This window comes from Argentina anserina, chromosome 4 (genome assembly GCF_933775445.1).
Source record: "Argentina anserina chromosome 4, drPotAnse1.1, whole genome shotgun sequence".
Lineage (NCBI taxonomy): Eukaryota > Viridiplantae > Streptophyta > Magnoliopsida > Rosales > Rosaceae > Argentina > Argentina anserina.
This window is the reverse complement of record NC_065875.1, coordinates 24314687-24341433: the sequence shown is the minus strand read 5'-3', so window position 1 is coordinate 24341433 and position 26747 is coordinate 24314687. Positions and strand designations below refer to the sequence as shown.

At 34.8% G+C, this 26747-nt stretch overlaps 3 protein-coding genes, 1 non-coding gene and 1 pseudogene across 4 annotated transcripts; 2 read left to right on the top strand and 3 right to left on the bottom strand.

Annotated features, from left to right (window-relative positions):
• Positions 1 to 1204: 1204 nt before the first annotated feature.
• LOC126791527 (chorismate mutase 3, chloroplastic) lies at positions 1205 to 3387 on the bottom strand. The gene is made up of 6 exons (XM_050517984.1): positions 3183 to 3387; positions 2456 to 2678; positions 2248 to 2334; positions 1975 to 2118; positions 1652 to 1744; positions 1205 to 1530 (listed from the first exon to the last, which is right to left on the bottom strand). The coding sequence occupies exons 1-6, from the start codon at positions 3377 to 3379 to the stop codon at positions 1294 to 1296; spliced, it is 981 nt and encodes a 326-aa protein (XP_050373941.1). The 5' UTR covers positions 3380 to 3387; the 3' UTR covers positions 1205 to 1293.
• Positions 3388 to 16888: 13501 nt separating this feature from the next.
• On the bottom strand, positions 16889 to 18744 carry LOC126791791 (xylan glycosyltransferase MUCI21-like). Its single transcript, XM_050518270.1, has 2 exons — positions 18611 to 18744; positions 16889 to 18114 (listed from the first exon to the last, which is right to left on the bottom strand). The coding sequence occupies exons 1-2, from the start codon at positions 18735 to 18737 to the stop codon at positions 16889 to 16891; spliced, it is 1353 nt and encodes a 450-aa protein (XP_050374227.1). The 5' UTR covers positions 18738 to 18744.
• Positions 18745 to 20333: 1589 nt separating this feature from the next.
• On the bottom strand, positions 20334 to 22360 carry LOC126791943 (xylan glycosyltransferase MUCI21-like). Its single transcript, XM_050518443.1, has 2 exons — positions 22222 to 22360; positions 20334 to 21586 (listed from the first exon to the last, which is right to left on the bottom strand). Exons 1-2 carry the CDS (start codon positions 22358 to 22360, stop codon positions 20334 to 20336), a joined length of 1392 nt encoding a protein of 463 aa, XP_050374400.1.
• Positions 22361 to 23461: 1101 nt separating this feature from the next.
• Positions 23462 to 26082, top strand: LOC126792452 (carbonic anhydrase 2-like; annotated as a pseudogene).
• Positions 24928 to 25001, top strand: TRNAN-GUU (transfer RNA asparagine (anticodon GUU)). Its single transcript has one exon. It is a non-coding gene; the product is annotated as a tRNA-Asn (tRNA).
• Positions 26083 to 26747: the final 665 nt, after the last annotated feature.

Below are 26747 nucleotides of genomic sequence, written 5' to 3'. Positions count from 1 at the left end.
CCAATCTCCTATGTTTCTACCTCAAGAGTACTTAAAATCTTTTGTGAGAGATGTGGATTGTAGCCTTGTGAATTCGACATATTAACCCCTTCATCAAATTAACTCTCTAATCAATGCTTGATGATGAACATTTACCTCTTGTATGGTATAAGTTTTTTCCAGTATCTCATCAATTGATATATGTTTAAATAAATTTCTATGTACAATGGGAAGTGTGTATATCTATTCGCTCTCGTTATCTATTTCACACTATTTTTTCCTACTGTCTTCTCCTTTTTGTTACCCAAGATTTTTGGTGATATATGTTGTGCATCCTTTTAGACGAGCAAAGGTGGAAGTGCACATGCAATTCAAGCTCGCGTTATCTCCAGGCCATTTGAAAGTGACTACCACTTCAAAAGAAAGATGCCAAATGAAGCCTCTCATTGAACAAAACAAGTTTACTCGTAATGGGTACTATTTTCGAGCTGAAACTACTTGAAAACCAATTAAAAATATTAGATTTAGGAAATATTGCGGTTTGATTTCTCTATAGTCATCATAATTCATGTAGTGTGGGTGATTCGCTTATGAAATTTCTAATGTAGTTTCTAATGAGTTCTGAAAATTGAGTATATATTTCGGATTGAATTCTTTAGTCCTCATTCGGTTCTAATTTAATTCCGTAACAAATCTCATATTTTTCTACCTCAAAAATACTTAAAATCTCACAAGATGTGATCCACAACTATTTGGCCTTAAGAATTTGGCATATTAACCCCTCCACCGAATAATTTGATGATGTATTTTTACTTGTTGTATGATATTAGTTTAATTTTTTCCAGTATCTCATCAACTGATATATGTTCAAATAAATTTCTATGTGCAATGGGAGGTGTGTACATCTATTTCGCTCTAAAGTTCATGCTAGAAACGTGCTAAGATATACATTCCTATCGTGTGATCACACGATCCTCATTCACCCGCTATGTGCATTCCTATACTATGATCACATAAATCAAACAGGACAATATTTTTAAAATAAAAATAAATGACATGTTCTTTCAAGCATACACAGAACAATCATATTAAAGCAATGACCTTCATTATTATTTGATTTTGTTGAGAGAAATTTCAAGGGTGCCACAAGGGGTGAATAATCCTTCTTCTGCTGATCTTACTAGCAAAAGAAGGTGCACCACAAGTTTACTCGTTACAGTTACAAGTCACTTACATCAATGATCAATTAACTATAACATCATAACTTGCCCCAGTTGCCCCCATACAACCTTGTTCAATCAAGCTCTCTCAAATCTAATCAAGTCTTCTTAAAAGGTACTGAACCTGTACCTCCTTAGTCAGAGGCATGATCCAATATTCATACAGACTTGCAATTACATTTGGTTTTATCTTATAAATGGGAGGAGCATCATCTTCATCGTGTTTAACTTTGACCTCCTGGCCAAGTGTTCTGGTTTTGATTTCTACTCTCTCCTTGACAGATGCTTCCACTGCTTCAAATGTCAGCAAGGTCATCAGTTCAGCCCTGTCCTGCAAGAAACGCATGCCGACGCAAGAGAAGGACTTCTAATGTAAGATACAAGATCATCAAACAAATTTTATATACAATAAGCCAAACCAAATGATAACTCAGGGCACTGCAGGAATTTACTTGTGCTCTAATGGCAGGCTCATAGGCTGCAGGTGATTCTCGGAACTTTGCCTCTGCGACAAATTTGCCATAGTGGATTCTCTTCGAGAGTGCCTGCGAAATAGTAGTTACTAGGCTCAAAAAGGACTTTGTAGCACTGGAAAGGCAAATTCTAAAAACAATAATGTGGTCACCGGTGTCATATAACACAGAACAGTGTTGCAGATACTTGCATATTAACTGCAGTTAAGTACGTACTTACTCAACTAAATAACACTAGAGATAAGAAGATTTTACAAAAGGCCTATTAAATTGGTTTCCTTAAAAGTGGTTCAGTGACTTACTTGCAAGCAAAGGGTGTCGCAAACAGCGGCTGATCCACAATTACCATCATCCCCTTGTTCGACTATTCTGGGAAGAAGATCTCTGAAGTACATATTCCACACTTTGTTGTTTATATTAATCGAACTAGCACACGGATGCAGAACCTAGTTGCACATCAGCAAACAAAAAGACCAAATGAAAAGGATAGCTTGCAACTTGCAAACTTAATTACAAAAAAAAATATATATATATATATTATAGGCAAGTATCACGCTCAGTGGACTAGTAAGTACCTGTGGATACTGCATGGGAGGAAGCTTTGGTTCAGGTAACTCTGCAGGGAAGAACGGATGCTCATCCGGGCTTTTGTATCTGCCAACCTAACATGCCAAGTGAAAGGCATGAACTAAAGTTCCTAACCGAAAGCGAAATAAAAACCGCAGAAACATAGCTTGCTGTTTATCACTATAAAATGACAAGTTTGAATTGTGAGTTTGTTACCTGAGCATGGAGCTTCTCAGTTTCCCGGACCATGAACTCCACCAGAGAACCATCAAACCCTTCCATTGAGAAAGCATTACGGTCATATGTATTATCATTGTAACTATACTGTGCCCTCTCCAAGAGGCTGAATATGATGTCATCCTCTTGCCTAATCAAAGACTGTCTAATGCTGTCCAGAGTTAAGCTCTCACTTTCATCAACTCTCGTTTTCCCTGAGTACCTATATACATGAAAACGAATATAAGGCAAAGTGTTACATTACTTGGCCTGCCACCAGAAAATGGACTTGTTCACCTGAAAATTGGTAATCCATCTGAAAATTAAATAAAATCAGGAGAACCCCTAAATGAATAATGCTCCAAAACGCTGCTGCAATCTATCTCATATATCAACTCTGTTTGCTGAAGTTATGTCCTTGGTTAACCAAGGAGTTGAATAACTTGAATTTATACAGATACAAGTCTAGTTGCACCCTCTCACACAAGACTAATTTTCTAGGAAGATAAACTAATCTTTTGTTGTTATTACTTCATCTGAGGCACATTCATTCTCAAATCTCTCAACGATTCAGACCATATATCAGAGGAAGAACAACAATGTGGTATATCCAATATTGCAGATGAGCCTAAGCAGCAATAACAGCACGCAAACTATGAATGTCATATGATCTAACAAATCATTGATACACATAACATCTACAGTTCTACACTAAAATTTTCAGTACCTATTAAAGTAGGAGGGAGATGATGAAGCTCGCACAGCAGCATAAAGAGTCTGTTTTCTTCCTCCATTGGATGAAAAGCCATGGCCTGACCTTGAAGATATGGTGTTGATGACCAAATGGGAAATGGGCCTTGAGGACATCAGGGTCGTGTAGGTTGAAATGTTGGTGACTGAAGGTTGAAACAACTTGGCGTCCATGGTGGTGATTTGGGGTCTGAAAATTTGAGAGAGACGACTCAGACGAGTATATGGTATATATTTTATAATTCATACTATATATTACAGCCATTACACTACCAGTTGCGCAAAAAAAAAAAAAAATATGGTCGGAGTAGGTTTTGGTTTTTGGGCCCGAAAGTTAAGCGGTGGTGTTTTCCGGATCCAGATATTTGTTTTATGTGATGAGACAGAGTTGTTTTCAATCAAAAAATGAAGATCGGAGTTGCTTATATCTAGCCCAAAATACAAAAGGCATCTTTGGAGCATTCTGACCTAATTTTCGTCATTGAGTTCAGAGGAACTACTTGTTTTTTGTTTTTTATTTTAGAATGAATTTCTTGGCTTTTTGGTTGAGGTAATTTGGGAAGAAATTCTTCATTCAAACAAAAAAATTGGGAAGAAATTTGAACTAGGAAATAACAATTAATAGCAATTACTTAGATATGATCAATTTTGGTTTGATGACCCTTCTTAATCTTCAACTTTGATAACTTAGGTATAGAAATGGTAAATGGGTAAAAGTACTTAACTCTTTCATCAGCAATATTAGCGTTAAGTATTGTTTTTTCCAGACAACTGAAAAGTTCAAAATGTGTTTTTCTTGATACATGTAACAAATAACTTGCCTCAATTTACTATCGCGATAAGGTATAATTAGATTGTTGTGAACTCTTAGTTTTGATGTTCAATCATTGTAGAACTAATAGAGATTGTCAATCAAGTAAAAGATGAGACTAGTTATAATTCATTTTAAATAGAAAAGAAATTGACCTTAACATTACCTTAGATTTTAGAAGAAATTGAATAAATTTACCTTGGTATTGAACTATCTGGACTCATGATTTCTAAGAGTTTATGTTACTCTCTTCTTCCTCTTCTTTCTATTTCTCGTTGCTTGAGTGAGTACAATCATTTTATAACTCCCCTTATCTAATATTTTCTCTTCGTGTATATCGAAATAACATGTATCTTTCTCCAGAGCAAACACACAGAATAAAAAACACACAATATCATATAAAGATAACAAGTATAATTGTCAATTACAATAACTGCAAACAACGTAAAAAACATAAATTAATATTTTTTAAAAAAAGAAATTAATATTTTGTTAGAGTAAACAGTCATGACAACCAAACACTTGGCGCATTCTTCTTTTCTTTAGGTGAGTACAATCGTTTTATAACTCCTTCTATCTAGCGTTTTCTCTTCGTGTATATCGAAATAACAGGTGTCATTCTCCAGAGCAAACACAAATAATAAAAAACATACGATATCATATAAAGATAAAAAGTATAGTTGTCAATTACAATAACTACAAATAACTTAAAAAATACATAAATTAATACTTTTTTAGAGTAAAACGGATGATAAAACCAAACTCTTGGCGCTTTTCTCTTTTCATTGGGTGAGTACAATCATTTTATAACTCTCTGTATCTAGCGCTTTCTCTTCGTATATATCGAAATAACAAGTGTCTCTCTCCAGAGCAAACACACAAAATAAAAAATATACAATATCATATAAAGATAACAAGTATAGTTGTCAATTACAATAACTGCAAATAACATTAAAACATAAATTAATTAATATTTTTTAGAGTAGACACGCATGACAAAACCAAACACTTGGCACATTCTTCTTTTATTTTGGGTGAGTACAATCATTTTATTAACTCCCCTTATCTAACACTTTCTCTTCGTGTATATCGAAATAACATGTGTCTTTCTCCAGAGCAAACACACAGAATAAAAAACACACACTATCATATAAAGATAACAAGTATAATTGTCAATTACAATAACTGCAAATAACGTAAAAAACATAAATCAATACTTTTTTAAAAAAAGGAAATTAAGATTTTGTTAGAGTAAACACACATGACAACCAAACACTTGGCACATTCTTCTTTTCTTTGGGTGAGTACAATCGTTTTATAACTCCTTCTATCTAGTGCTTTCTCTTCGTGTATATCGAAATAACAAGTGTCATTCTCCAGAGCAAACACACATAATAAAAAACATACGATATCATATAAAGATAAAAAGTATAGTTGTCAATTACAATAACTACAAATAACTTAAAAAAACATAAACTAATACTTTTTTAGAGTAAACAAGGATGATAAAACCAAACACTTGGCGCCTTTCTCTTTTCATTCGGTGAGTACAATCATTTTATAACTCTATGTATCTAGCGCTTTCTCTTCGTGTATATCGAAATAACAAGTGTCTCTCTCCAGAGCAAACACACAAAATAAAAAATATACAATATCATATAAAGATAACAAGTATAGTTGTCAATTACAATAACAGCAAATAACGTTAAAAACATAAATTAATTAATATTTGTTAGAGTAAACACACATGACAACCAAACACTTGGCACATTCTTATTTTCTATGGGTGAGTACGATCGTTTTATAACTCCTTCTATCTAGTGCTTTCTCTTCGTGTATATCGAAATAACAAGTGTCATTCTCCAGAGCAAACACACATAATAAAAAACATACGATATCATATAAAGATAAAAAGTATAGTTGTCAATTACAATAACTACAAATAACGTAAGAAAACATAAATTAATACTTTTTTAGAGTAAACAAGGATGATAAAACCAAACACTTGGCGCCTTTCTCTTTTCATTGGGTGAGTACAATCATTTTATAACTCTCTGTATCTAGCGCTTTCTCTTCGTGTATATCGAAATAACAAGTGTCTCTATCTAGAGCAAATACACAAAATAAAAAATATACAATATCATATAAAGATAACAAGTATAGTTGTCAATTACAATAACTGCAAATAACGTTAAAAACATAAATTAATTAATATTTTTTAGAGTAGACACGCATGACAAAACCAAACACTTGGCACATTCTTCTTTTATTTGGGTGAGTACAATCATTTTATAACTCCCCTTATCTAGCATTTTCTCTTCGTGTATATCGAAATAACATGTGTCTTTCTCCAGAGCAAACACACAGAATAAAAAACACACAATATCATATAAAGATAACAAGTATATTTGTCAATTACAATAACTGCAAATAACGTAAAAAAACATAAATTAATACTTTTTTAAAAAGGAAATTAAGATTTTGTTAGAGTAAACACACATGACAACCAAACACTTGGCACATTCTTCTTTTCTATGGGTGAGTACAATCGTTTTATAACTCCTTCTATCTAGTGCTTTCTCTTCGTGTATATCGAAATAACAAGTGTCATTCTCTAGAGCAAACACACATATTAAAAAACATACGATATCATATAAAGATAAAAAGTATAGTTGTCAATTACAATAACTACAAATAACGTAAAAAAACATAAATTAATACTTTTTTAGAGTAAACAAGGATGATAAAACCAAACACTTGGCGCCTTTCTCTTTTCATTGGGTGAGTACAATCATTTTATAACTCTCTGTATCTAGCGCTTTCTCTTCGTGTATATCGAAATAACAAGTGTCTCTCTCCAGAGCAAACACACAAAATAAAAAATACACAATATCATATAAAGATAACAAGTATAGTTGTCAATTACAATAACTACAAATAACGTTAAAAACATAAATTAATTAATATTTTTTAGAGTAGACACGCGTGACATAACCAAACACTTGGCACATTCTTCCTTTATTTGGGTGAGTACAATCATTTTATAACTCTCCTTATCTAACACTTTCTCTTCGTGTATATCAAAATAACATGTGTCTTTCTCCAGAGGAAACACACAGAATAAAAAACACACAATATCATATAAAGATAACAAGTATAGTTATCAATTACAATAACTGCAAATAACGTAAAAAATATAAATTAATACTTTTTAAAAAAGGAAATTAATATTTTGTTAGATTAAACACACATGACAAACAAACACTTGGCACATTCTTCTTTTCTTTGGGTGAGTACAATCGTTTTATAACTCCTTCTATCTAGTGCTTTCTCTTCGTGTATATCGAAATAACAAGTGTCATTCTCCAGAGCAAACACACATAATAAAAAACATACGATATCATATAAAGATAAAAAATATAGTTGTCAATTACAATAACTACAAATAACGTAAAAAAACATAAATTAATACTTTTTTAGAGTAAACAAAGATGATAAAACCAAACACTTGGCGCCTTTCTCTTTTTATTGGGTGAGTACAATCATTTTATAACTCTCTGTATCTAGCGCTTTCTCTTCGTGTATATTGACATAACAAGTGTCTCTCTCCAGAGCAAACACACAAAATAATAAATATACAATATCATATAAAGATAACAAGTATAGTTGTCAATTACAATAACTGCAAATAACGTTAAAAACATAAATTAATTAATTTTTTAGAGTAGATAAGCATGACAAAACCAAACATTTGGCGCATTCTTCTTTTATTTGGTTGAGTACAATCATTTTATAACTCCCCTTATCTAGCATTTTCTCTTCGTGTATATCGAAATAACATGTTTCTTTCTTCAGAGCAAACACACAGAATAAAAAACAGACAATATCATATAAAGATAACAAGTATAGTTGTCAATTACAATAACTGCAAATAACGTTAAAAACATAAATTAATTAATATTTTTTAGAGTAGACACGCATGACATAACCAAACACTTAGCACATTCTTCCTTTATTTGGGTGAGTACAATCATTTTATAACTCCCCTTATCTAACACTTTCTCTTCGTGTATATCAAAATAACATGTGTCTTTCTCCAGAGGAAACACACAGAATAAAAAACACACAATATCATATAAAGATAACAAGTATAGTTGTCAATTACAATAACTGCAAATAACGTAAAAAATATAAATTAATACTTTTTAAAAAAGGAAATTAATATTTTGTTAGAGTAAACACACATGACAACCAAACACTTGGCACATTCTTCTTTTCTTTAGGTGAGTAAAATCGTTTTATAACTCCTTCTATCTAGCGCTTTCTCTTCCTGTATATCGAAATAATAAGTGTCATTCAACAGATCAAACACACATAATAAAAAACATACGATATCATATAAAGATAAAAAGTATAGTTGTCAATTACAATAACTACAAATAACGTAAAAAAACATAAATTAATACTTTTTTAGAGTAAACAAAGATGATAAAACCAAACACTTGGCGCCTTTCTGTTTTCATTGGGTGAGTACAATCATTTTATAACTCTCTGTATCTAGCGCTTTCTCTTCGTGTATATAATGACATAACAAGTGTCTCTCTCCAGAGCAAACACAGAAAATAAAAAATATACAATATCATATAAAGATAACAAGTATAGTTGTCAATTACAATAACTGCAAATAACGTTAAAAACATAAATTAATACTTTTTAAAAAAAAGAAATTAAGATTTTGTTAGAGTAAACAAACATGACAACCAAACACTTGGCACATTCTTCTTTTCTATTGGTGAGTACAATCGTTTTATAACTCCTTCTATCTAGTGCTTTCTCTTCGTGTATATCGAAATAACAAGTGTCTTTCTCCAGAGCAAACACACATAATAAAAAACATACGATATCATATAAAGATAAAAAGTATAGTTGTCAATTACAATAACTACAAATAACTTAAAAAAACATAAACTAATACTTTTTTAGAGTAAACAAGGATGATAAAACCAAACACTTGGCGCCTTTCTCTTTTTATTGGGTGAGTACAATCATTTTATAACTCTCTGTATCTAGTGCTTTCTCTTCGTGTATATCGAAATAACAAGTGTCTCTCTCCAGAGCAAACACACAAAATAAAAAATATACAATATCATATAAAGATAACAAGTATAGTTGTCAATTACAATAACTGCAAATAACGTTAAAAACATAAATTAATACTTTTTTAAAAAAAAATTAAGATTTTGTTAGAGTAAACACACATGACAACCAAACACTTGGCACATTCTTCTTTTCTTTGGGTGAGTCCAATCGTTTTATAACTCCTTCTATCTAGTGCTTTCTCTTCGTGTATATCGAAATAACAAGTGTCATTCCCCAGAGCAAACACACATAATAAAAAACATACGATATCATATAAACATAAAAAGTATACTTGTCAATTACAATAACTACAAATAACGTAAAAAACATAAACTAATACTTTTTTAGAGTAAACAAGGATGATAAAACCAAACACTTGGCGCCTTTCTCTTTTCATTGGGTGAGTACAATCATTTTATAACTCCCCTTATCTAGCACTTTCTCTTCGTGTATATCGAAATAACATGTGTCTTTCTCCAGAGCAAACACACATAATAAAAAATACACACTATCATATAAAGATAACAAGTATAATTGTCAATTACAATAACTGCAAATAACGTAAAAAACATAAATTAATACTTTTTTAAAAAAAAGAAATTAAGATTTTGTTAGAGTAAACAAACATGACAACCAAACACTTGGCACATTCTTCTTTTGTATTAGTGAGTACAATCGTTTTATAACTCCTTCTATCTAGTGCTTTCTCTTCGTGTATATCGAAATAACAAGTGTCATTCTCCAGAGCAAACACACATAATAAAAAACATACGATATCATATAAAGATAAAAAGTATAGTTGTCAATTACAATAACTACAAATAACTTAAAAAAACATAAACTAATACTTTTTTAGAGTAAACAAGGATGATAAAACCAAACACTTGGCGCCTTTCTCTTTTCATTGGGTGAGTACAATCATTTTATAACTCTCTGTATCTAGCGCTTTCTCTTCGTGTATATCGAAATAACAAGTGTCTCTCTCCAGAGCAAACACACAAAATAAAAAATATACAATATCATATAAAGATAACAAGTATAGTTGTCAATTACAATAACTGCAAATAACGTTAAAAACATAAATTAATTAATATTTTTTAGAGTAGACACGCATGACAAAACCAAACACTTGGCGCGCACTTCTTTTATTTGGGTGAGTACAATCATTTTATAACTCCCCTTATCTAGCACTTTCTCTTCGTGTATATCGAAATAACATGTATCTTTCTCCAGAGCAAACACACAGAATAAAAAACACACAATATCATATAAAGATAACAAGTATAATTGTCAATTACAATAACTGCAAATAACGTAAAAAAAAACATAAATTAATATTTTTTTTAAAAAGAAATTAATATTTTGTTAGAGTAAACAGTCATGACAACCAAACACCTGGCGCATTCTTCTTTTATTTGGGTGAGTACAATCGTTTTATAACTTATTCTATCTAGCGCTTTCTCTTCGTGTATATAGAAATAACAACTGTCATTCTCCAGAGCAAGCACACATAATAAAAAACATACGAAATCATATAAAGATAAAAAGTATAGTTGTCAATTACAATAACTACAAATAACGTAAAAAAGCATAAATTAATATTTTGTTTTAGTAAACACGCATGACAAAACCAAACACTTGGCGCCTTTTTCTTTTCATTGGGTGAGTACAATCATTTTATAACTCTCTGTATCTATCGCTTTCTCTTCGTGTATATCGAAATAACAAGTGTCTCTCTAGAGCAAACACACAAAATAAAAAATATACAATATCATAAAACAAGTATAGTTGTCAATTACAATAACTGCAAATAACGTTAAAAACATTAATTAATTAATATTTTTTAAAGTAGACACGCATGACAAAACCAAACACTTGGCGCATTCTTCTTTTATTTGGGTGAGTACAATCATTTTATAACTCCCCTTATCTAGCGTTTTCTCTTCGTGTATATCGAAATAACATGTGTCTTTCTCCAGAGCAAACACACATAATAAAAAACACACAATATCATATAAAGATAATAAGTATAGTTGTCAATTACTATAACTACAAATAGCGTTAGAAAACATAAATTAATACTTTTTTAAAAGGAAATTAATATTTTATTAGAGTAAACACGCATGACAACCAAACACTTGGCGTCTTCTTCTTTTCTTTAGGTGAGTACAATCGTTTTATAACTCATTCTATCTAGCGTTTTTTCTTCGTGTATATCGAAATAACATGTGTCATTCTCCAGAGTAAACACACATAATAAAAAACATATGATATCATATAAAGATAAAAAGTATAGTTGTCAATTACAATAACTACTAATAACGTTTAAAAATATAAATTAATACTTTTTTAGAGTAAACACATATGACAAAACCAAACACTTGGCGTGTTTTTTTTCTTTGTGTGAGTATAATCATTTTATAACTCCTTTTATCTAAAGTTTTCTCTTCGTGTATATCGAAATAACAAGTATATTTCTCCACAGCAAACACACAAAATAAAAAATATGTAATATCATATAAAGATAACAAGTATAGTTGTCTATTACAATAACTGCAAATAACGTTAAAACATAAATTAATTAATATTTTTTAGAGTAGACACACATGACAAAATCAAACACTTGGCGCATTCTTCTTATATTTGGGTGAGTACAATCATTTTATAACTCCATTTATTTAGCGTTTTCTCTTCGTGTATATCGAAATAATATTTGTCTTTCTACATAACAAATACACAGAATAAAAAACACACAATATCATATAAAGAGAACAAGTATAATTGTCAATTACAATAACTGAAAATAACGTAAAAAACATAAATTAATATTTTTTAAAAGGAAATTAATATTTTGTTAGAGTAAACACGCATGACAACCAAACATTTGGCGCATTCTTCTTTTCTTTGGGTGAGTACAATCGTTTTATTACTCATTCTATCTAGCGCTTTCTATTCGTGTATATCAAAATAACATGTGTCATTCTCCAGAGCAAACACAAAATAAAAAACAAGCAATATCATATAAACATAACAAGTATAGTTGTCAATTACAATAACTACAAATAATGTAAAAAAACATAAATTAATACTTTTTTAAGAAAATTATTTTTTTAGAGTAAACACGCATGACAAAATCAAACTCTTGGCACCTTCTATTTTTTTTTTGGGTGAGTACAATCGTTTTATAACTCCATCTCTCAAGCTTTTTTTGTTCGTGTATATCAACATAACATGTGCCCTTCTTCAAAGCAAACACACAGAATAAAAAACATGCGATATCATATAAATATAACAAGTATAATTGTCAATTACAATAACTACAAATAATGTAAAAACATAAATTAATAATTCTCTATAAATAGACACGCATGTCAAAACCAAACACTTGGCATATTCTTCTTTTCTTTGGGTGAGTACAATTATTTTATAACTCCCTCTATTTTTTAGCTCTTTTTCTTTGTGTATGTTGAAATAACTTGTGCCAATCTCCAAAGCAAACACACAGAATAAAAAAACATGTGGTATCATATAAAAATAACAAGTATAGTTGTCAATTACATTAACTGTCGATAACATAAAAGCATAAATTAATACTTCTCTAGAGTAGACACATATGACAAAGTCAAACACTTGGGGCCTTCTTCTTTCCTTTGGATGAGTACGATCTTTTTATAACTCCCTCTCTTTAGCTATTTCTCTTCATGCATATCAAAATAACGAAATAATAAGCATCATTTTCCAGAGCAAACACACATAATAATAAAAATATACAGTATCATATAAAGATAACAAGTATAGTTGTCAATTACATTAAATGCAGTAACGTAAACATATATATTAATAATTCTCTAGAGTATACACGCATGAAAAAACCAAACACGTGTCGCCTTATTCTTTTCTTTGAGTGAGTACAATAGTTTTATAACTCCTTCTCCCTACCTCTTTCTGTTTGTGCATATCGAAATAACATGTGTCATTTTGTAGTGCAAACGCACAGAATAAAGCGAAACATGTGACATCTTATAAATATAACAAGTATGGTTGTTAATTACAATAAATGCAGATAATTATGTAAGAGTATAAATTAATACTTCTCTAGAGTAGACACACATGACAAAACCAAACACTTGGTGCCATATAAAGATGACAATATGCAATTTAATTCTCGAAAATTAATTTTGTAAAAAGAGGACAAAACATGCGCTAATTTTGTAAAAGTAAACATGTGGCATCATATAGAAAGGAATAATAGCCCATATATAGCTCTTGGGCTATTATTCTCCAAACCCCAAATACCCTAACACTATCTTTGTCGACCCTACCAAGGAGAAGCGCCATGTTTAAGTGAGTGACATTATGTTCTCCCATCCATCACATAGGTTTCAGGTGGTCGCCGGCATCGAGAGGACTTCATGAAGCAATTGGGGTAAAAAAGTAAGCACCTCTTCCCTTTGGCTCTTGTTAATCTTTCGTGTACAAAACTTGGTATGTAGGTGACGGCTTCAGGTGCTTTGGGCATCCATCGGTCTAGCAGTTTATTAGCGAAGCTTGATTGTTCGAAAAAGGAGCGAGAACAAGAAGTCACCTAAACGCTGCTTGAACCCGGAGCTGGAGGCTAACATGCAAATGACCTCGGTGGAACTGGTGAGGAGTAAGTTTGTTGCATAGGAGGTGATTTCGGGCTCGGAGATAAGGTTAGAGACTGCCTTCATGGTGGATCGATGATCCTTGGCAACAAGGCTGAGGAATGAGTAATCTCCTAGTGAAACTAGGAAAGATCTTCCTCTTACCTAATCTTCTTGGGATCATTCAAAGTTGAGTATACAATATTACAATTGATGTACACAGTGGCGGATCCAGGAATTCAAAGTTGTCTAGGCTAATTTATATGATCAACATAATCATCACTCCATTGCTTAGCAGTACTTGAGGACCAGAATTGTTTTTGGCAACCGGTGATGTATCATGCATGTATGCAGATTTGTGTCAAAAGGTAATATGAATGACAAAGTTGTGTTGCCTGCAAGAATTCCTCAACAACAAGATTCTGGTGGACTTAGTAAACAAATATTGGGTATAGAGGTCCATTCTAAGCCAATTAAATAACGGGGTATAACATAGTGCAAAAAGATAGTGAAACATGAAAACCAGCCTGCAAGAGTTCAAGGCAACTGGTTTAAGAATTAATTATCCTTATGAATATGATACAATGCAAAAATAAGCAATATGCAACCACAAGAGGCATAATAGAAATTGAAGAAAAGCAGGGAGCCATACGAAAGAAAATATGAAACATCAATCACCTTGACAACATGAGGAATTTCTCTTTTAACAAAGCAGTCAATCTAAGGTGGAAACAATAAGAATACGGGGTAACTTCATAAGAAAATTCAACCAACTAAATTCCAAAATGTAGCATAACATATGCCACATGAGAATACATGCCAATAAATTAAATGTGAAACTGACCTAAGTAAGGCTAGGCACTAAAGGGGTCACACTTTTAGTTGTAATCAGTGGCACACCTTTAAATGGCAAAGCCTCTTGACCCCTACTCTGAGACAACAGGAGTTTTATGAGTTCTCAAGTTTTTAATCTCATTTCCACTGTCCAGATTTTATACATAAATTAAAGGAAATAAATTTCCTTAAACTTAATCCTCATCTTTAGCTGAAAAGAAATAAGCCTTAGGCAACTAAAAGTATGTGATATTTGGAACACTATAACACACAAGATAGGGAACACACAACACTTAGGTTGCACAGACACGTGACTTAGCCCCTGTATCGCGTGTCCGACACAGAAACGGACACAAATACGCTCGGACACGAGAAAATACGTTCGGACACGCGTATCATTTATGGGACACTCAATGGACACACAAATACTCAATTTAATATAGAAATTCAGATTGTGAGCAATAAGATTCGAACCATGGATGTCTCATTTACCTTGCAACTCCTTAACCACTCTTGCAGAATGACTTTTATTAACAGTAATGCATATTTTAATATATATATATATATATATATATGAATGTAAATATTTTCAAACTCTATAAATTATTTTTTTAATAAATATATATTAAAATTAATATTTAATTGACGTGTCCACCACATGTCCGTGTCAAAAAAAATTAATTTCTCATGTCCGTCTATCGTATTGTGTCTAATACGGACACGAGATGACCCAGATAGAACTGCAGGATGTATGAGTAGGGCTGGGCACGGGCCCGGCCCGGGCAATTTTTTTCAAGGCCCGGGCCCGGCCCGGTTGTAGTGTTTAAGGTTTAGTGTGACGGGCCTGGTTTTTTTCTAAAAAAACCAGGGCCCGGGTAAAACCCGGACCGGTAATATCCGGGCCGAGCCCGATTTTCCGGGCCTAACTCTGTTTTTGGCTAGTTGGCGGCAAATCGGCAGTGCGAGGCGACGACAATGGGAATTATGAGATTGGAATTAGTTAAGTTTAAGGTTATTTGGTTATGTTCCAGTGTCATTGTATCTATTCTATAAGTTTAGGATCACTTACGAAAACCAATTACATAATAACACCTAATGTCCCGGGTTTCCGGGTTTTTTTTGTTTAAAGATTTGAAGGCCCGGGACCGGCCCGGACATAACAAAGCTCGGCCCGTTTATCACATGACAACATATGAGCCCGGCAAAAAACCCGGCCCGCCCGGACGGGCCCGGCGGTCCGGTCCGGGTTTTTTTTCTTTTTCGGGCTTTTTGCCCAGCCCTATGTATGAGAAAGAAAGAAAAAAGCAAGACAAGGGAAGAGGCAACAAACAAGAAGTTGGCACTTCGCAGACAAAGACATAAAAATTAAAACAACAATAACACACATACCTCTTGAATATTACTTGTTGCCCCCAGCATTTTTGTTTGCAGAGCATTATGAACTTTCTTATGAAGTCATTTATCCTTACTGATTCGCCTGAGATTTCATGTAAACTCCTTATTCATGAGAACATATTTAGTTATTACAAACAAGAACAAGAAGATTGAATAGCAACTCACCCAAAACCCCAAATATCAATTATCAATTCTTCTTTGATACAACCCTTAGAGAAGAGTAGAATTGACTTAATTGAGGTTGTTGATTTGTGGAACTGGGTGCATGCCGTGCAACAGAGAGCTAAGTCTTTGTGTCTTCCGTCTTCACTCTTGCGGTTGAGGGGAGTTGCGGCTTCAATTGTTTTGATACATGTGTAATTTTATTTTTTTTGGATAGTATATATGTACTTGGTGTTTTTCCCCCAAAATTTCGTATGGGCTCATAGAGCTCTTTGACTCGTCTCGATTATGTTTAATATATTTTGAATTCTAGGTTATTCAATTTGCTTTTACTTTGTTGGAACTGTAGTTATGTTCGTTGTTTTGAACCTTTTTGCTAGAACTTTTGTTAATTTGAATAAGCGCTACATGTGCTCTTATTTTCTTGTTGTTAAGTTGGCCTTATAGTGGCTTTGTCACCCGATTGCTTTATACAATCACACATATAGTACGTGTTATCGACAAATGAATTCGTTTCTTTACCTCAGAAAATGAGAAAACATTAGAGCACAGTATGAATTTACCCGAACTATGTCCTCTTGACCCCCACATTGATAAAAAGAAAAACCTAAAATGACCGAAAGTCCAATAATTATGATAAAACTATTTTGGTATAACAGTATCCTCTAATTCTTATTGCTGCATACGTTGTTCCAGTGAATCCAAACAGAAACACAATCAACCATTGTTCTCCATAAATCTCGTAGCCTTCTTAAAAGTTTTCTTTAAATATCTCTTAAACCTAACCAAATCCAGTTTCACATTTTGTTCTTTCAAGTAAATGTCCATAACCTCCGGGGGCCAACCCGTTTTAAGAAGAGCAAATGGATCCCTGACCAACAAACTGTCCTTTCCATACTTGTCCTTCAAGGTACTCTCTTCTACTTCAATTTTGTACTCAAAATACTCCAAATTCAATCCCATTGCTACCCTCCCAAAAAACGCTTCCGCCGCCCAACCTATTCCGATCGGCACCACCTGCACGAACACCGCCCCCGGCCGGAGGAACAATGAGTGCGTAAGTGCAGCTCCATGAACCCCAACAAATGCATGGCTTGAGTTCAGTAATGCATAAGATTCTTGCAATGGGGTTTTGGTTTTAGGCTCAAACACCACTACATCAAAACCTACTTTCTTTATCAAACGAATGACTTGGGCTTGGTTCATGATCGAGCGTCCGGTGGCATGACGTCGGCTCGCTAGAACAAGTAGGGGCCGAGGTTTTGTGAGCTTAGGGGTGATAATTTGAACTTGAGCTTGTTGGCTAAAAGCTTTACTAAGGAGGCCACGAAAATTCAAGTATGTCTTTGAGTTGGGTATCATTGTTTGGTTTATGATCATGAAGCCATGTGATATGAGGCCTATCTTGGCAGAAGGAAAACAATGTGTGGTGGTATCACTTCCTAGGTTTATAATGGGATGATTGGTGAACGTGCGTAGTAAATCGGCATACTTACTCGGCCACCACTTGGGAGCTTCGGAAACCACAATGACGAAGTCTTGATCGGGGAATATGGTATTGGCGGTGATAAAGAGAGGGACGAATCCATCGTTGAAGTCATGCCAAAAGTTTCCGGTGTATCCTCCGGCGGTGAATACTAGGGCAGGAGCATCGTGTTGAACCCTACACGACGGGATTCGTGGTCCGACAGTGAGAGTAAGGTTCTTGATATGCGCCATTATGAGGTCTTCAAACTTTCGAGGATAGGGTCTGATTATTTCCATCAATGGAGGTCCGGTCGAGTTCATAGTGAAGAAAGTTGATGTGGCTGAATCCAAGACTGTTGGACCGTTGATTGAGCAGAGATCATAACGTATGGAGGTTCGGTCACAGACGATCGGACTCTCTGGAAGATCAGTAAATATTTGTTCACTGATCAACTTGGATTCCTCACGAGTTGTTTCTGAAAAAATCAGTAAATAGAAATCATTAATATAATGAGGGAGAGGTAGTTAAGTATTAATCACTGCTTGAAGTGAACAAATTTCACATCACTAGCTTATCTTCATCTTGTTTTCCTGCTATGTAATGGCATTTTCATCATTGATTTGGAATTATTGAAATTACAACTAAGCAGCACTAGCTAGTTACATAACTGGCGCCCGCAGCAACAAGAACAGGCTAGGCTATAAGAGATTCGGCTATTTATTAGAAAAAATCAATGTTAGGTACTGGCCGTACTGCAGTACTATTGGCCTGTCTCAGTGAAATTAACCTTAGAAATTAGTAGCATAATCAATGACATTATTTACCGATGCAAGTTGTCGATCGCGACATGCAAATAATTGAAGGTTTAGAACTGAAAGACGAGTTGCCTCTTAAAATCAAATTAACCAAAACATTTGAAATTCCAGCAAATGGGAGTGAGAAATTATGGAAAGCTTTCACTTGACACGCACCTCGAATCTTAGCTGGAAATGCTGCATTATTAAGAAATCTGGAGGTTGATGAGCCACTGATCTGAAATGCGATGAAGAACAAGCCCAAAGAAGCCACTGTTATTAGAACCCGCTTCTTCGTCTTCATCGTTCGGCTTCGATCTGGTATCATCACACCTGCTATCGATCACACCAACTTAGTTATGTATATAATGAAGTAAAGTACGTGCCTGCCTCAGGCATTGCACCCAGAAGTTAAAAATCGTACATGAAGATTGAAGTTGACTCTTGTAGAGATTCTACGTACGTGGAACAAGAATTTGAATCTGCTTTTAATCTGAGGTATATGACTACCTGATCGAGATCGAGTGAAAGTGAGACTGAGAGTGAGAGTAGAGGCTGAGATTGCTGGAAGTGTTGGAGCGTACAGAAGAAGATGGTGGAGATCAGAAGACTGCGTAAACACGTTGTCCCCTTTAAAAGAAAGGAAAGTGAATGCCTTATAGCTAGAGAGGCTGATAGAAGAAGACATTAACCACAATTGGATCATGGTTATGAAATATTATTCATTACTTGGCCTTGAAGATGACTTTAGTTGTGTAGTAAAGTTTCCTTGAGGCACCATCCAATTAGAGATTCTTACAGTTGATGTATCGAAAATCTTTAACTTTCTTTTTATGTATGCAAATTGAAGCTGGAGAGCATAAACATCTGAAGTAATTTTGGCAGCTATCATGTTTTGTGCAATACATTTCTTTTTTCTTATATTACATGCATGAATCTAAATCTTTGACATGAACAGAGGAACATATCTGGACTATCCCACCCAAGGACTAAAATATCAGAGAAATTGGAAATATCGACATTCTGAAAAAATGGATATTTCGAAAGAAATATCGGAAAATATCGATTTTTGTAAAAATATCGATCAAAATAATTAAAATATTTTGATATTATTATAAATCACTTGTATATAATTATGTACAAATATAACACAAAACCCATTCTAGTGGGGATGGCCGAGATGATTTGATATATCTTAGGAGTGCAAGTTCGATTCACCCCACCAACACCATTATTTTATCTCAATTTTCAACATTTGAGATGAGTTTAAGGCAAGTTATCGGCAAAATATCTAGAATATCGTGAGAATATCGATATTTACTTAGTATGTGAGGAAAGTTTTCATAATTCAAAAAAATGAAAATATCGCGATAATCGATATTTTAGTCCTTGATCCCACCACATAAATCATATCAGTAGATCGATCAAAGCTATACTGAGTGCCTATACTATCTGCCTATATAGTTCACCTTACAATAGTCATATTTAGTGTAGCTAGCTCATCTTCTCCAAATTGTGAACTTTCTTTCATAGTACTTGATTGGATCTTTACCTGAATGAGCATTTTCGACACTCCCTTAAACTGTCTTCAAACAATCATATTTATTACAAATAGCTCCTTAGAACAGTTGGCAATCCCTTAGGCTTTTTTAACTGTCCTTGTCTTATGGTAAGGGGTTCCAACGCCACTATATTTTCTTTCAAAAAACAAATCATATTTATTTTCCTATCTACACACACATGAATCCGTACAACGAAACACAAGCGTATCACTTCGATCTTTTGGTTTATTTGATATAATTGTGTAACCAAATAAATTTGAAAGGAAGAATATATCTAGCTACTTATAATGAAACCGTTAATTCAGTACTAAGAGCAATTGAAACATGAAATGCACTACCTATCCTTCCATCTCCATAAACTTTTTGGCCTTGTCATAAGCGGCCTTCAAAAACCAAGAAAACCTATCCAAATCCAACCTCACGTTCTGTTCCTTGAGATAAATCTTCATAATCTCCACAGACCAATCCGAACCAATCTTAGCAGCCGGATCCTTAACCACAATGTCATCCTTGCTGTATGTTTCTACCAAGCTGCTCTCCTCCGCCGTAATCCTATAGTCAATGTACTGCAGCCCCATTGCTCTACTGGGATCTTCATAGCACACTTTTGCCGGCCACTTCGTCCCTAGCGGTACAATTTGCATAAACACAGTCCCCGGCCGCATGAACAACAAGTGAGTAAGGGCGGCACCATGAACACCAACAACTGCATGGCTATTATTAAGCAAGTCATATGCTGCATGCAAATCAGTCCTTGAACTTGGCTCATAAACAACCACCTCGAACCCTATTCTTTCTGCCACTTCTATTACTTCCTCTTGATTCAATATTGCCCGGCCGACGCCTACGGTTCGACTAATTAGCACCATGCGCGGCCGCTCATTTTGGTGGCGCAGACGGTACAACCGTTGGGCGGATTGGCGTTGGCCAAAGGCTTTTCCTAGGATGGCATGGAAATGAGGCAGTGTTTTGGGTGTCTTTAACATTTTATGGTTTATGGTCAAAAATCCATGAGAAATTAGACCCACGGTGGCAGAACGAAAACAATGGGTGGCAGTATCATTCTCAAGGTTTATGATTGGGTTCTCACTAAAAACTTGTAGTAAATCTGAGTACCTTTGAAGCCACCAATCACGTGCTTTGGAAATCACTAGGACGGGAACTTGATCGTAGAGAATCGAATTGACGATGATGTAGAGTGGGATGAACCCATCATTGAAATCATGGAAGAAGTTCCCGGTGTACCCGCCGGCACTGAATACGATCGCCGGGGCATTGTGTTGCACCTGGCATTTTGGGCCTGGTGGGCCTGAGGTGAGGGTGAATTCTTGGATCCGTGACATCGTCGAATTCTCGTGTTTCCTTGGGTAGGGCCTGATTTTTTCCACCACGGTTGGTTCTGTGGAGTCCGTTACAAATAACGTCGAGGTCGTTGGGTTCAGAACTGTTGGGCCGTTGATGAAACAGAAATCGTAGAATTTGTCAGAACGGTTACATATGATCTTTGTTGATGACTGAGATTGCAAACTTGTTGAATCGATAGGGTTCCCCCCGCTAGTATTCGATCTCGGTGATAATCGTTTGAAGTTATCTGCAATCATGAAGAAATAACATGTATAGAGCAATTACTACTATGTTTAGATATTGCAAATGTGCTACTATGTTTTGGCATTGCAAATGTGGCTAAGGAATGAGTTTTTGCTATTTCGGAATGTGACAGTATGTGTTACTGTTGTCCTACTCTATAGTGAGGAATATGTTCTTACTTCTTAGCGTGGTATACTGTTATAGTGCCGATCGACTTTAATTATAGACAAACTCTCAATAAGTGTAAAATGAAATAAAAATATGTATAGGTTTACTTTGAAATAGACTTGGTAATATTGAGTTTATATCTAATTATCTTACATATTAACGAAAAAAGTTATCTCGATTTTAAGAGTTCCATACATCATAAGACATTTAGATTAAATCTTAATCTCTCACTCTCACTTTCGTTTAGTATTGAACGAAGTTGACCGGTTACATAGATACTTGTGTGCTTTGGCATTGTTATATAATTGATTTTGATTCCTGCCTTGTAATGTTGTTAAAACTTTGTAATATATTCGGACAACTAGCACATGTTTAACCAGACAAGTATGCAAAAAGGAGAAAGAAGAAAAGCAAGAACAATGGAATGCAGTATGCAAGATATCCAATTGATCCAAGTCTCAGTCTTCATACCTGGTTTTGGAGTAGCTGCTAGTGAACGAATGAGTTCGAAGTCCAGCCTCAAATTTTCCGAGAGATTGATGTGCCAAACAAACAACATCACCAGGAGGGATACACCCATAATCGCCGTTTTTGACTCTATCTTCTTCATTGCTAGCTAGCTCGAACCAATATGATCGAGTTTCTTCCTCCTTCTATTCCTAAGAATCGTTCTATGCAACACGATACCTCCTTGCCGATTGGTTTGTGAAACCAAAATGTGGTTCTAACTAAAATTATGAGTACAGAAACAAAAAATATTTATGATAAGCTATTCAGGTGGCTTATGCTTGGAGAAGGAGCGAGCTAGGCAGAGAAAGAATGAGATGGTGTGGGAGGCATCTGATAGCTGCAAATTAAACTGCTGCGACTCACTGCAGATTCATTAGGCTTGGGTTTTTAGGCTCTGATTTTAAGGCTTTGTGGGATTCTATGGGGGTAATGTAAGATTTAAGCAACAAATTAACAGTTGTGGGTGAGTTTCTCTATGCGAAGATAATGTACCAGCGTTATTTCTATATTCTACAACCACGTACTTTGTCACAAAGTAATTAAGCTACCAAATCAAGTTTGATGCATACTGTATTGTGGATTATAGAAGTCAACAAACATGCGAACGGTTTGAAACGTTGAATGGAATGAAAATCACAACATAATTCTAGTAAGAATTGATAAAGAAATTTATATGAAAATAGCGTTTGGCTGTATATACATCGAATTAAGTACACGAATTTTCCTCAGCATGTTGGTAATATAGTGCACAAATGATATTTATATCACAGATCAAGTACTTTCCGCATTTGACAAATGATTACTATACGAATATATTACAATGCCTCAATACAAGTCTCATCCCGCTTGCCTTGTGATATAGACATATAACTATTCACACTTATTCCCGATCAAAATAATTTATATTCTTAAGTTTGATATTAAAAGCTATATATGTTATATGATTTCGAGTTGATCATTTATAAAGGGGGCTGATTTTAACACACCTTTTTTTACATTATGCACACCCCTTGGTTTTTTTTTAAATATTTCTTTACCCTTTGACATTGTTCTATTCCCATATTGCCCCTCTCTCTTTCTGGTTCATCTCTTCTTTTGCCACCCTCCAAAACTGAAACCGATGCGTGCAGATCTCCAGTCTCCACCAACTTCAGTTCAAAGAAAGAGAAACCAAATATAACCATGACTCGAGGCGACAGCAATGTCATCATCTTCCCAATTTCCTCATCCTCTTTTTGCAAAACTTGTCGTTCACCATTCACCAACCACAGCAGCAGCTCATAATCCAGGCTATAGGTGGTTTAATTTTCAATTACGGGTAAAGATTAGAGGAGAGAATTGGATTTACTTTTGGTACTCAAAACATGAGTGTTCAATTTTTCGGGGTGGGTTTGGTACTATGATAAACTTTTGAGTTTTTATTATTCTAGCTAATGGTGTGCTCCATGACCTTGCTTCCAGAGGGTGAAAGGGTACTTTCATAGTTTCAGTGTTCATCCCAGCAAAATGCATGTTGACCGAGAGTGAGAGATGAAGTTTTAATTTCAGGTTGAGATCAATAGAGGGGTGGTTTGGTAAAAAGTGGTGTGTCAATATCAGCCCCCTTTATAAATTACATACATAGATCAAAGCCTTGTAATGATAAAAATTTCAAATATATTTCGTAATACATTTTAGAAAATAGATTGTCTACAATAATCTATCTAGCTTCGAGTTGAAATTTTTGCCTCAAAATAACAAAGATTCCCAAATAACTAACTTCCGTCATTAACAGTCGTTGTTTACAGCAAAACTAACTTCCGTCATCAAAAACAACATTATTAGCTTAAAACCGTTAGGTTTAGTGGCATGGGTCTCTCTTATAAACGGAGGTGGTGAGTTTATCGCCGTTGAGGCGTACCCCTAAATACAAAATCATGTGCTGCCACTGGACCCGTCCGCAGAGGATAATAGTCGCCTGATCCATAGATACGGTGGAGCCCAAGTCTAGCTAGGACGAAGACCTGGAATGATATCTCTGAGGCGTAGGGCACTGATTGGAAGGTTATAGATCTGGATAGGGTCCACCTACACACATCCTTCAATTTTGTTTGACGTCACATTGTTACCCATATTATTTTGTCTTGTACCGATACCATTTCCCACTTCCCAGTAACAAGTAAAAATTAAAAAGTAAAAACTGTATGAGAGAACTTGGGTTTGAGTTGTGTACCTGTGTAGGTTGGACTGGTGGAGTGATGCTACTACAGTATCTGGGATGATAAAACATTAAAATTCGTAAGTTAAGATTGGCATACAAATACATTTATAGCTGTTCGCTCATTGTACGTAGTTTTAGTTTTCTAAATGGCTTAACTGCTTGACTATATTGATAAAAAAAATGATATTAATCTTGTCATAAACAAGTGCATCAAATTCATTGAGTTATACAAGTTAGGTTATTAAAATATAATGCGAGTGTTTATCGAAAAAAAAAGTAATGTAAGGCGCTCATTTCATTAGTCGGTAGAAACCTGTTAGGGATTTTGGTGTAATGTTTCATTAAATTCATTGTGACAAAAAGAAAAACTAAATTGAAAGCAACACTTGGGAAGCATAAGAGAATGTGAGATCATGTGTGAAGTCTAAACTGTGGTACATATAGGTTTCTTCAAAATCAAACATGAAGCTGGAATAGCTCAGTTGGTTAGAGCGTGTGGCTGTTAACCACAAGGTCGGAGGTTCGAACACTCCTTCTAGCGTTTTGCAAAATAACATCAATCCAACCTAGCTTTTGTATTTTGAACTCTTTTTCTTCTTCTTCTTTTTTCCTAAAAGATCTATACAAATTTCAATCTTTGTGTACAAGTTAATGCGTCTACCGGGAGTTTGGCTTTGACCAAAATTTATCCAATATATAAACGCGTCTTTAAAATCTATAAATATTCATTTGAGACTCATCCTTAATTAATTGGGTGTTGTTTGCACCAGGACTTTACTTCATAACTTGAGGTATATTCTCGCTATATGAGTTAACATACATTTTAGAAATCTACTTGGCTAAAATTCACGTTCAAAAACCGGCAAGATTGAACGATATATAACTAGTAGACTTGGCGTACGTATGAGGAGGCCATTTCCGGACTTTCAAAGCTCCTGAGTGAGAAGCCTGACCTCAAAAGGCGTGGCCACCGCAAAGATCAAGCAGATAACCCCCTAGTTGGAGAAGGCTGGTTCAAAGTAGTTGGACCCTGCAGAAAGAATCAAAACTGGGTTCGTTCACTTCAAGAATTGGAAGAATTTTGAGAAACACCTGTAGACTTTCATGCTCGGATTCTAGAGTTTGCCCCTCCCACATTCTCAACTTCCAACGGGGGGAGGTATTCGTGGTCTTAAACATCGCCAACATGGTCCCTTTATTCAACAAAACACACTACTCCTCAGTTGGGACTGCAGTTGAATACGTCGTGCTACACTTGAGAGTGGAAACATTGTGGTGATGAGACATAGCCTCTGCAGTGGGATAAAGAGGCTAATGTCGATCCCATACGACGGCACAAGTGACAGCGACAACAAGTTTATTGAGAGTTGGGTCAAATTTGTGCATCGACAAAGGCTAAGGTTAAGTCAGCTAGCAGTGACCTACGTTATGTAGAGCAGTGCAGAGTTTTGGAGGAGGAGGCTGTGAATATGTCAGTGGGGAACTTATTAACATACCTGTTTGTTAGAAAGGTCGTGGCAAACAAGACTCTTTCTCTCAAAGGTGGATACTACGATTTCGTTAACGGTGGTTTCCAGCTTTGGGATTTTGATTTCAACACTAAATTGGGGTGTAGTGTATGATCGAGCATCAAACAAGAGTCTTATTTTATTGATGGCTTGTGTCCTAAGAAAATATAGTAAATCCTAGTTTCTCCTTTCCATATATATCAATAAATGTGGTTTTCTGATAGGATATATCATCTTCTGTTACCTTTCTATCTAGTAACTTCAGCTATGGCCATGTGTCAGTGACCCTTTGTATGGACTTTTCTTCTAGCTATATATGGTTGTATTTTCCCAATTTGGGGTATGAATGAAATATACAACCAGTTTGCTTTATGTTTTCTATTTACATCTTTCTGTCTCTCTGCATCATTTCAATTCCAGCACTTGTATTTCAATTTGCTTTTCAATTCTTTCAACCTTCTAAGTTTGCACCTATCAGTTGGTAATCAGAGCATATGGTCTTGCGCGAATTGCAAAACCCAAACCCATCCATTCCCATGAGTCACTCTGGTGTTCCCCCAATTCCTCCATCGTTAAGCCCACTCTCCTCTCCTCCCCCTGAGCTCTGAATGGAACAACTCCAAGCTCAAAACATTGACCTCCACCGCACCATTACAAATCTCAAACAAGCCCAAACAGATTACCAACATCACATGAGTGCCAATTTTGAGGCATTGCAGAACACAGTTATCCAGTGTCTTGCAAACCATATTCCCATCTCCCCCTCCGCCGCCAACGCT

What these genes read in the sequence shown, in the direction of transcription:
- LOC126791527 (XM_050517984.1), bottom strand. Translation starts at nt 3,379, where the DNA reads ATGGACGCCAAGTTGTTTCAACCTTCAGTCACCAACATTTCAACCTAC. An exon ending in TCTCCCTCCTACTTTAATAG is followed by an intron (nt 2,679 to 3,182) that starts GTACTGAAAATT and finishes TCATGTATATAG; the next exon opens with GTACTCAGGGAAAACGAGAG. An exon ending in AGCCTGCCATTAGAGCACAA is followed by an intron (nt 1,531 to 1,651) that starts GTAAATTCCTGC and finishes CGTTTCTTGCAG; the next exon opens with GACAGGGCTGAACTGATGAC.
- LOC126791791 (XM_050518270.1), bottom strand. Translation starts at nt 18,737, where the DNA reads ATGAAGACGAAGAAGCGGGTTCTAATAACAGTGGCTTCTTTGGGCTTG. An exon ending in ATTTCCAGCTAAGATTCGAG is followed by an intron (nt 18,115 to 18,610) that starts GTGCGTGTCAAG and finishes TGATTTTTTCAG; the next exon opens with AAACAACTCGTGAGGAATCC.
- LOC126791943 (XM_050518443.1), bottom strand. Translation starts at nt 22,360, where the DNA reads ATGAAGAAGATAGAGTCAAAAACGGCGATTATGGGTGTATCCCTCCTG. An exon ending in AGCAGCTACTCCAAAACCAG is followed by an intron (nt 21,587 to 22,221) that starts GTATGAAGACTG and finishes TCATGATTGCAG; the next exon opens with ATAACTTCAAACGATTATCA.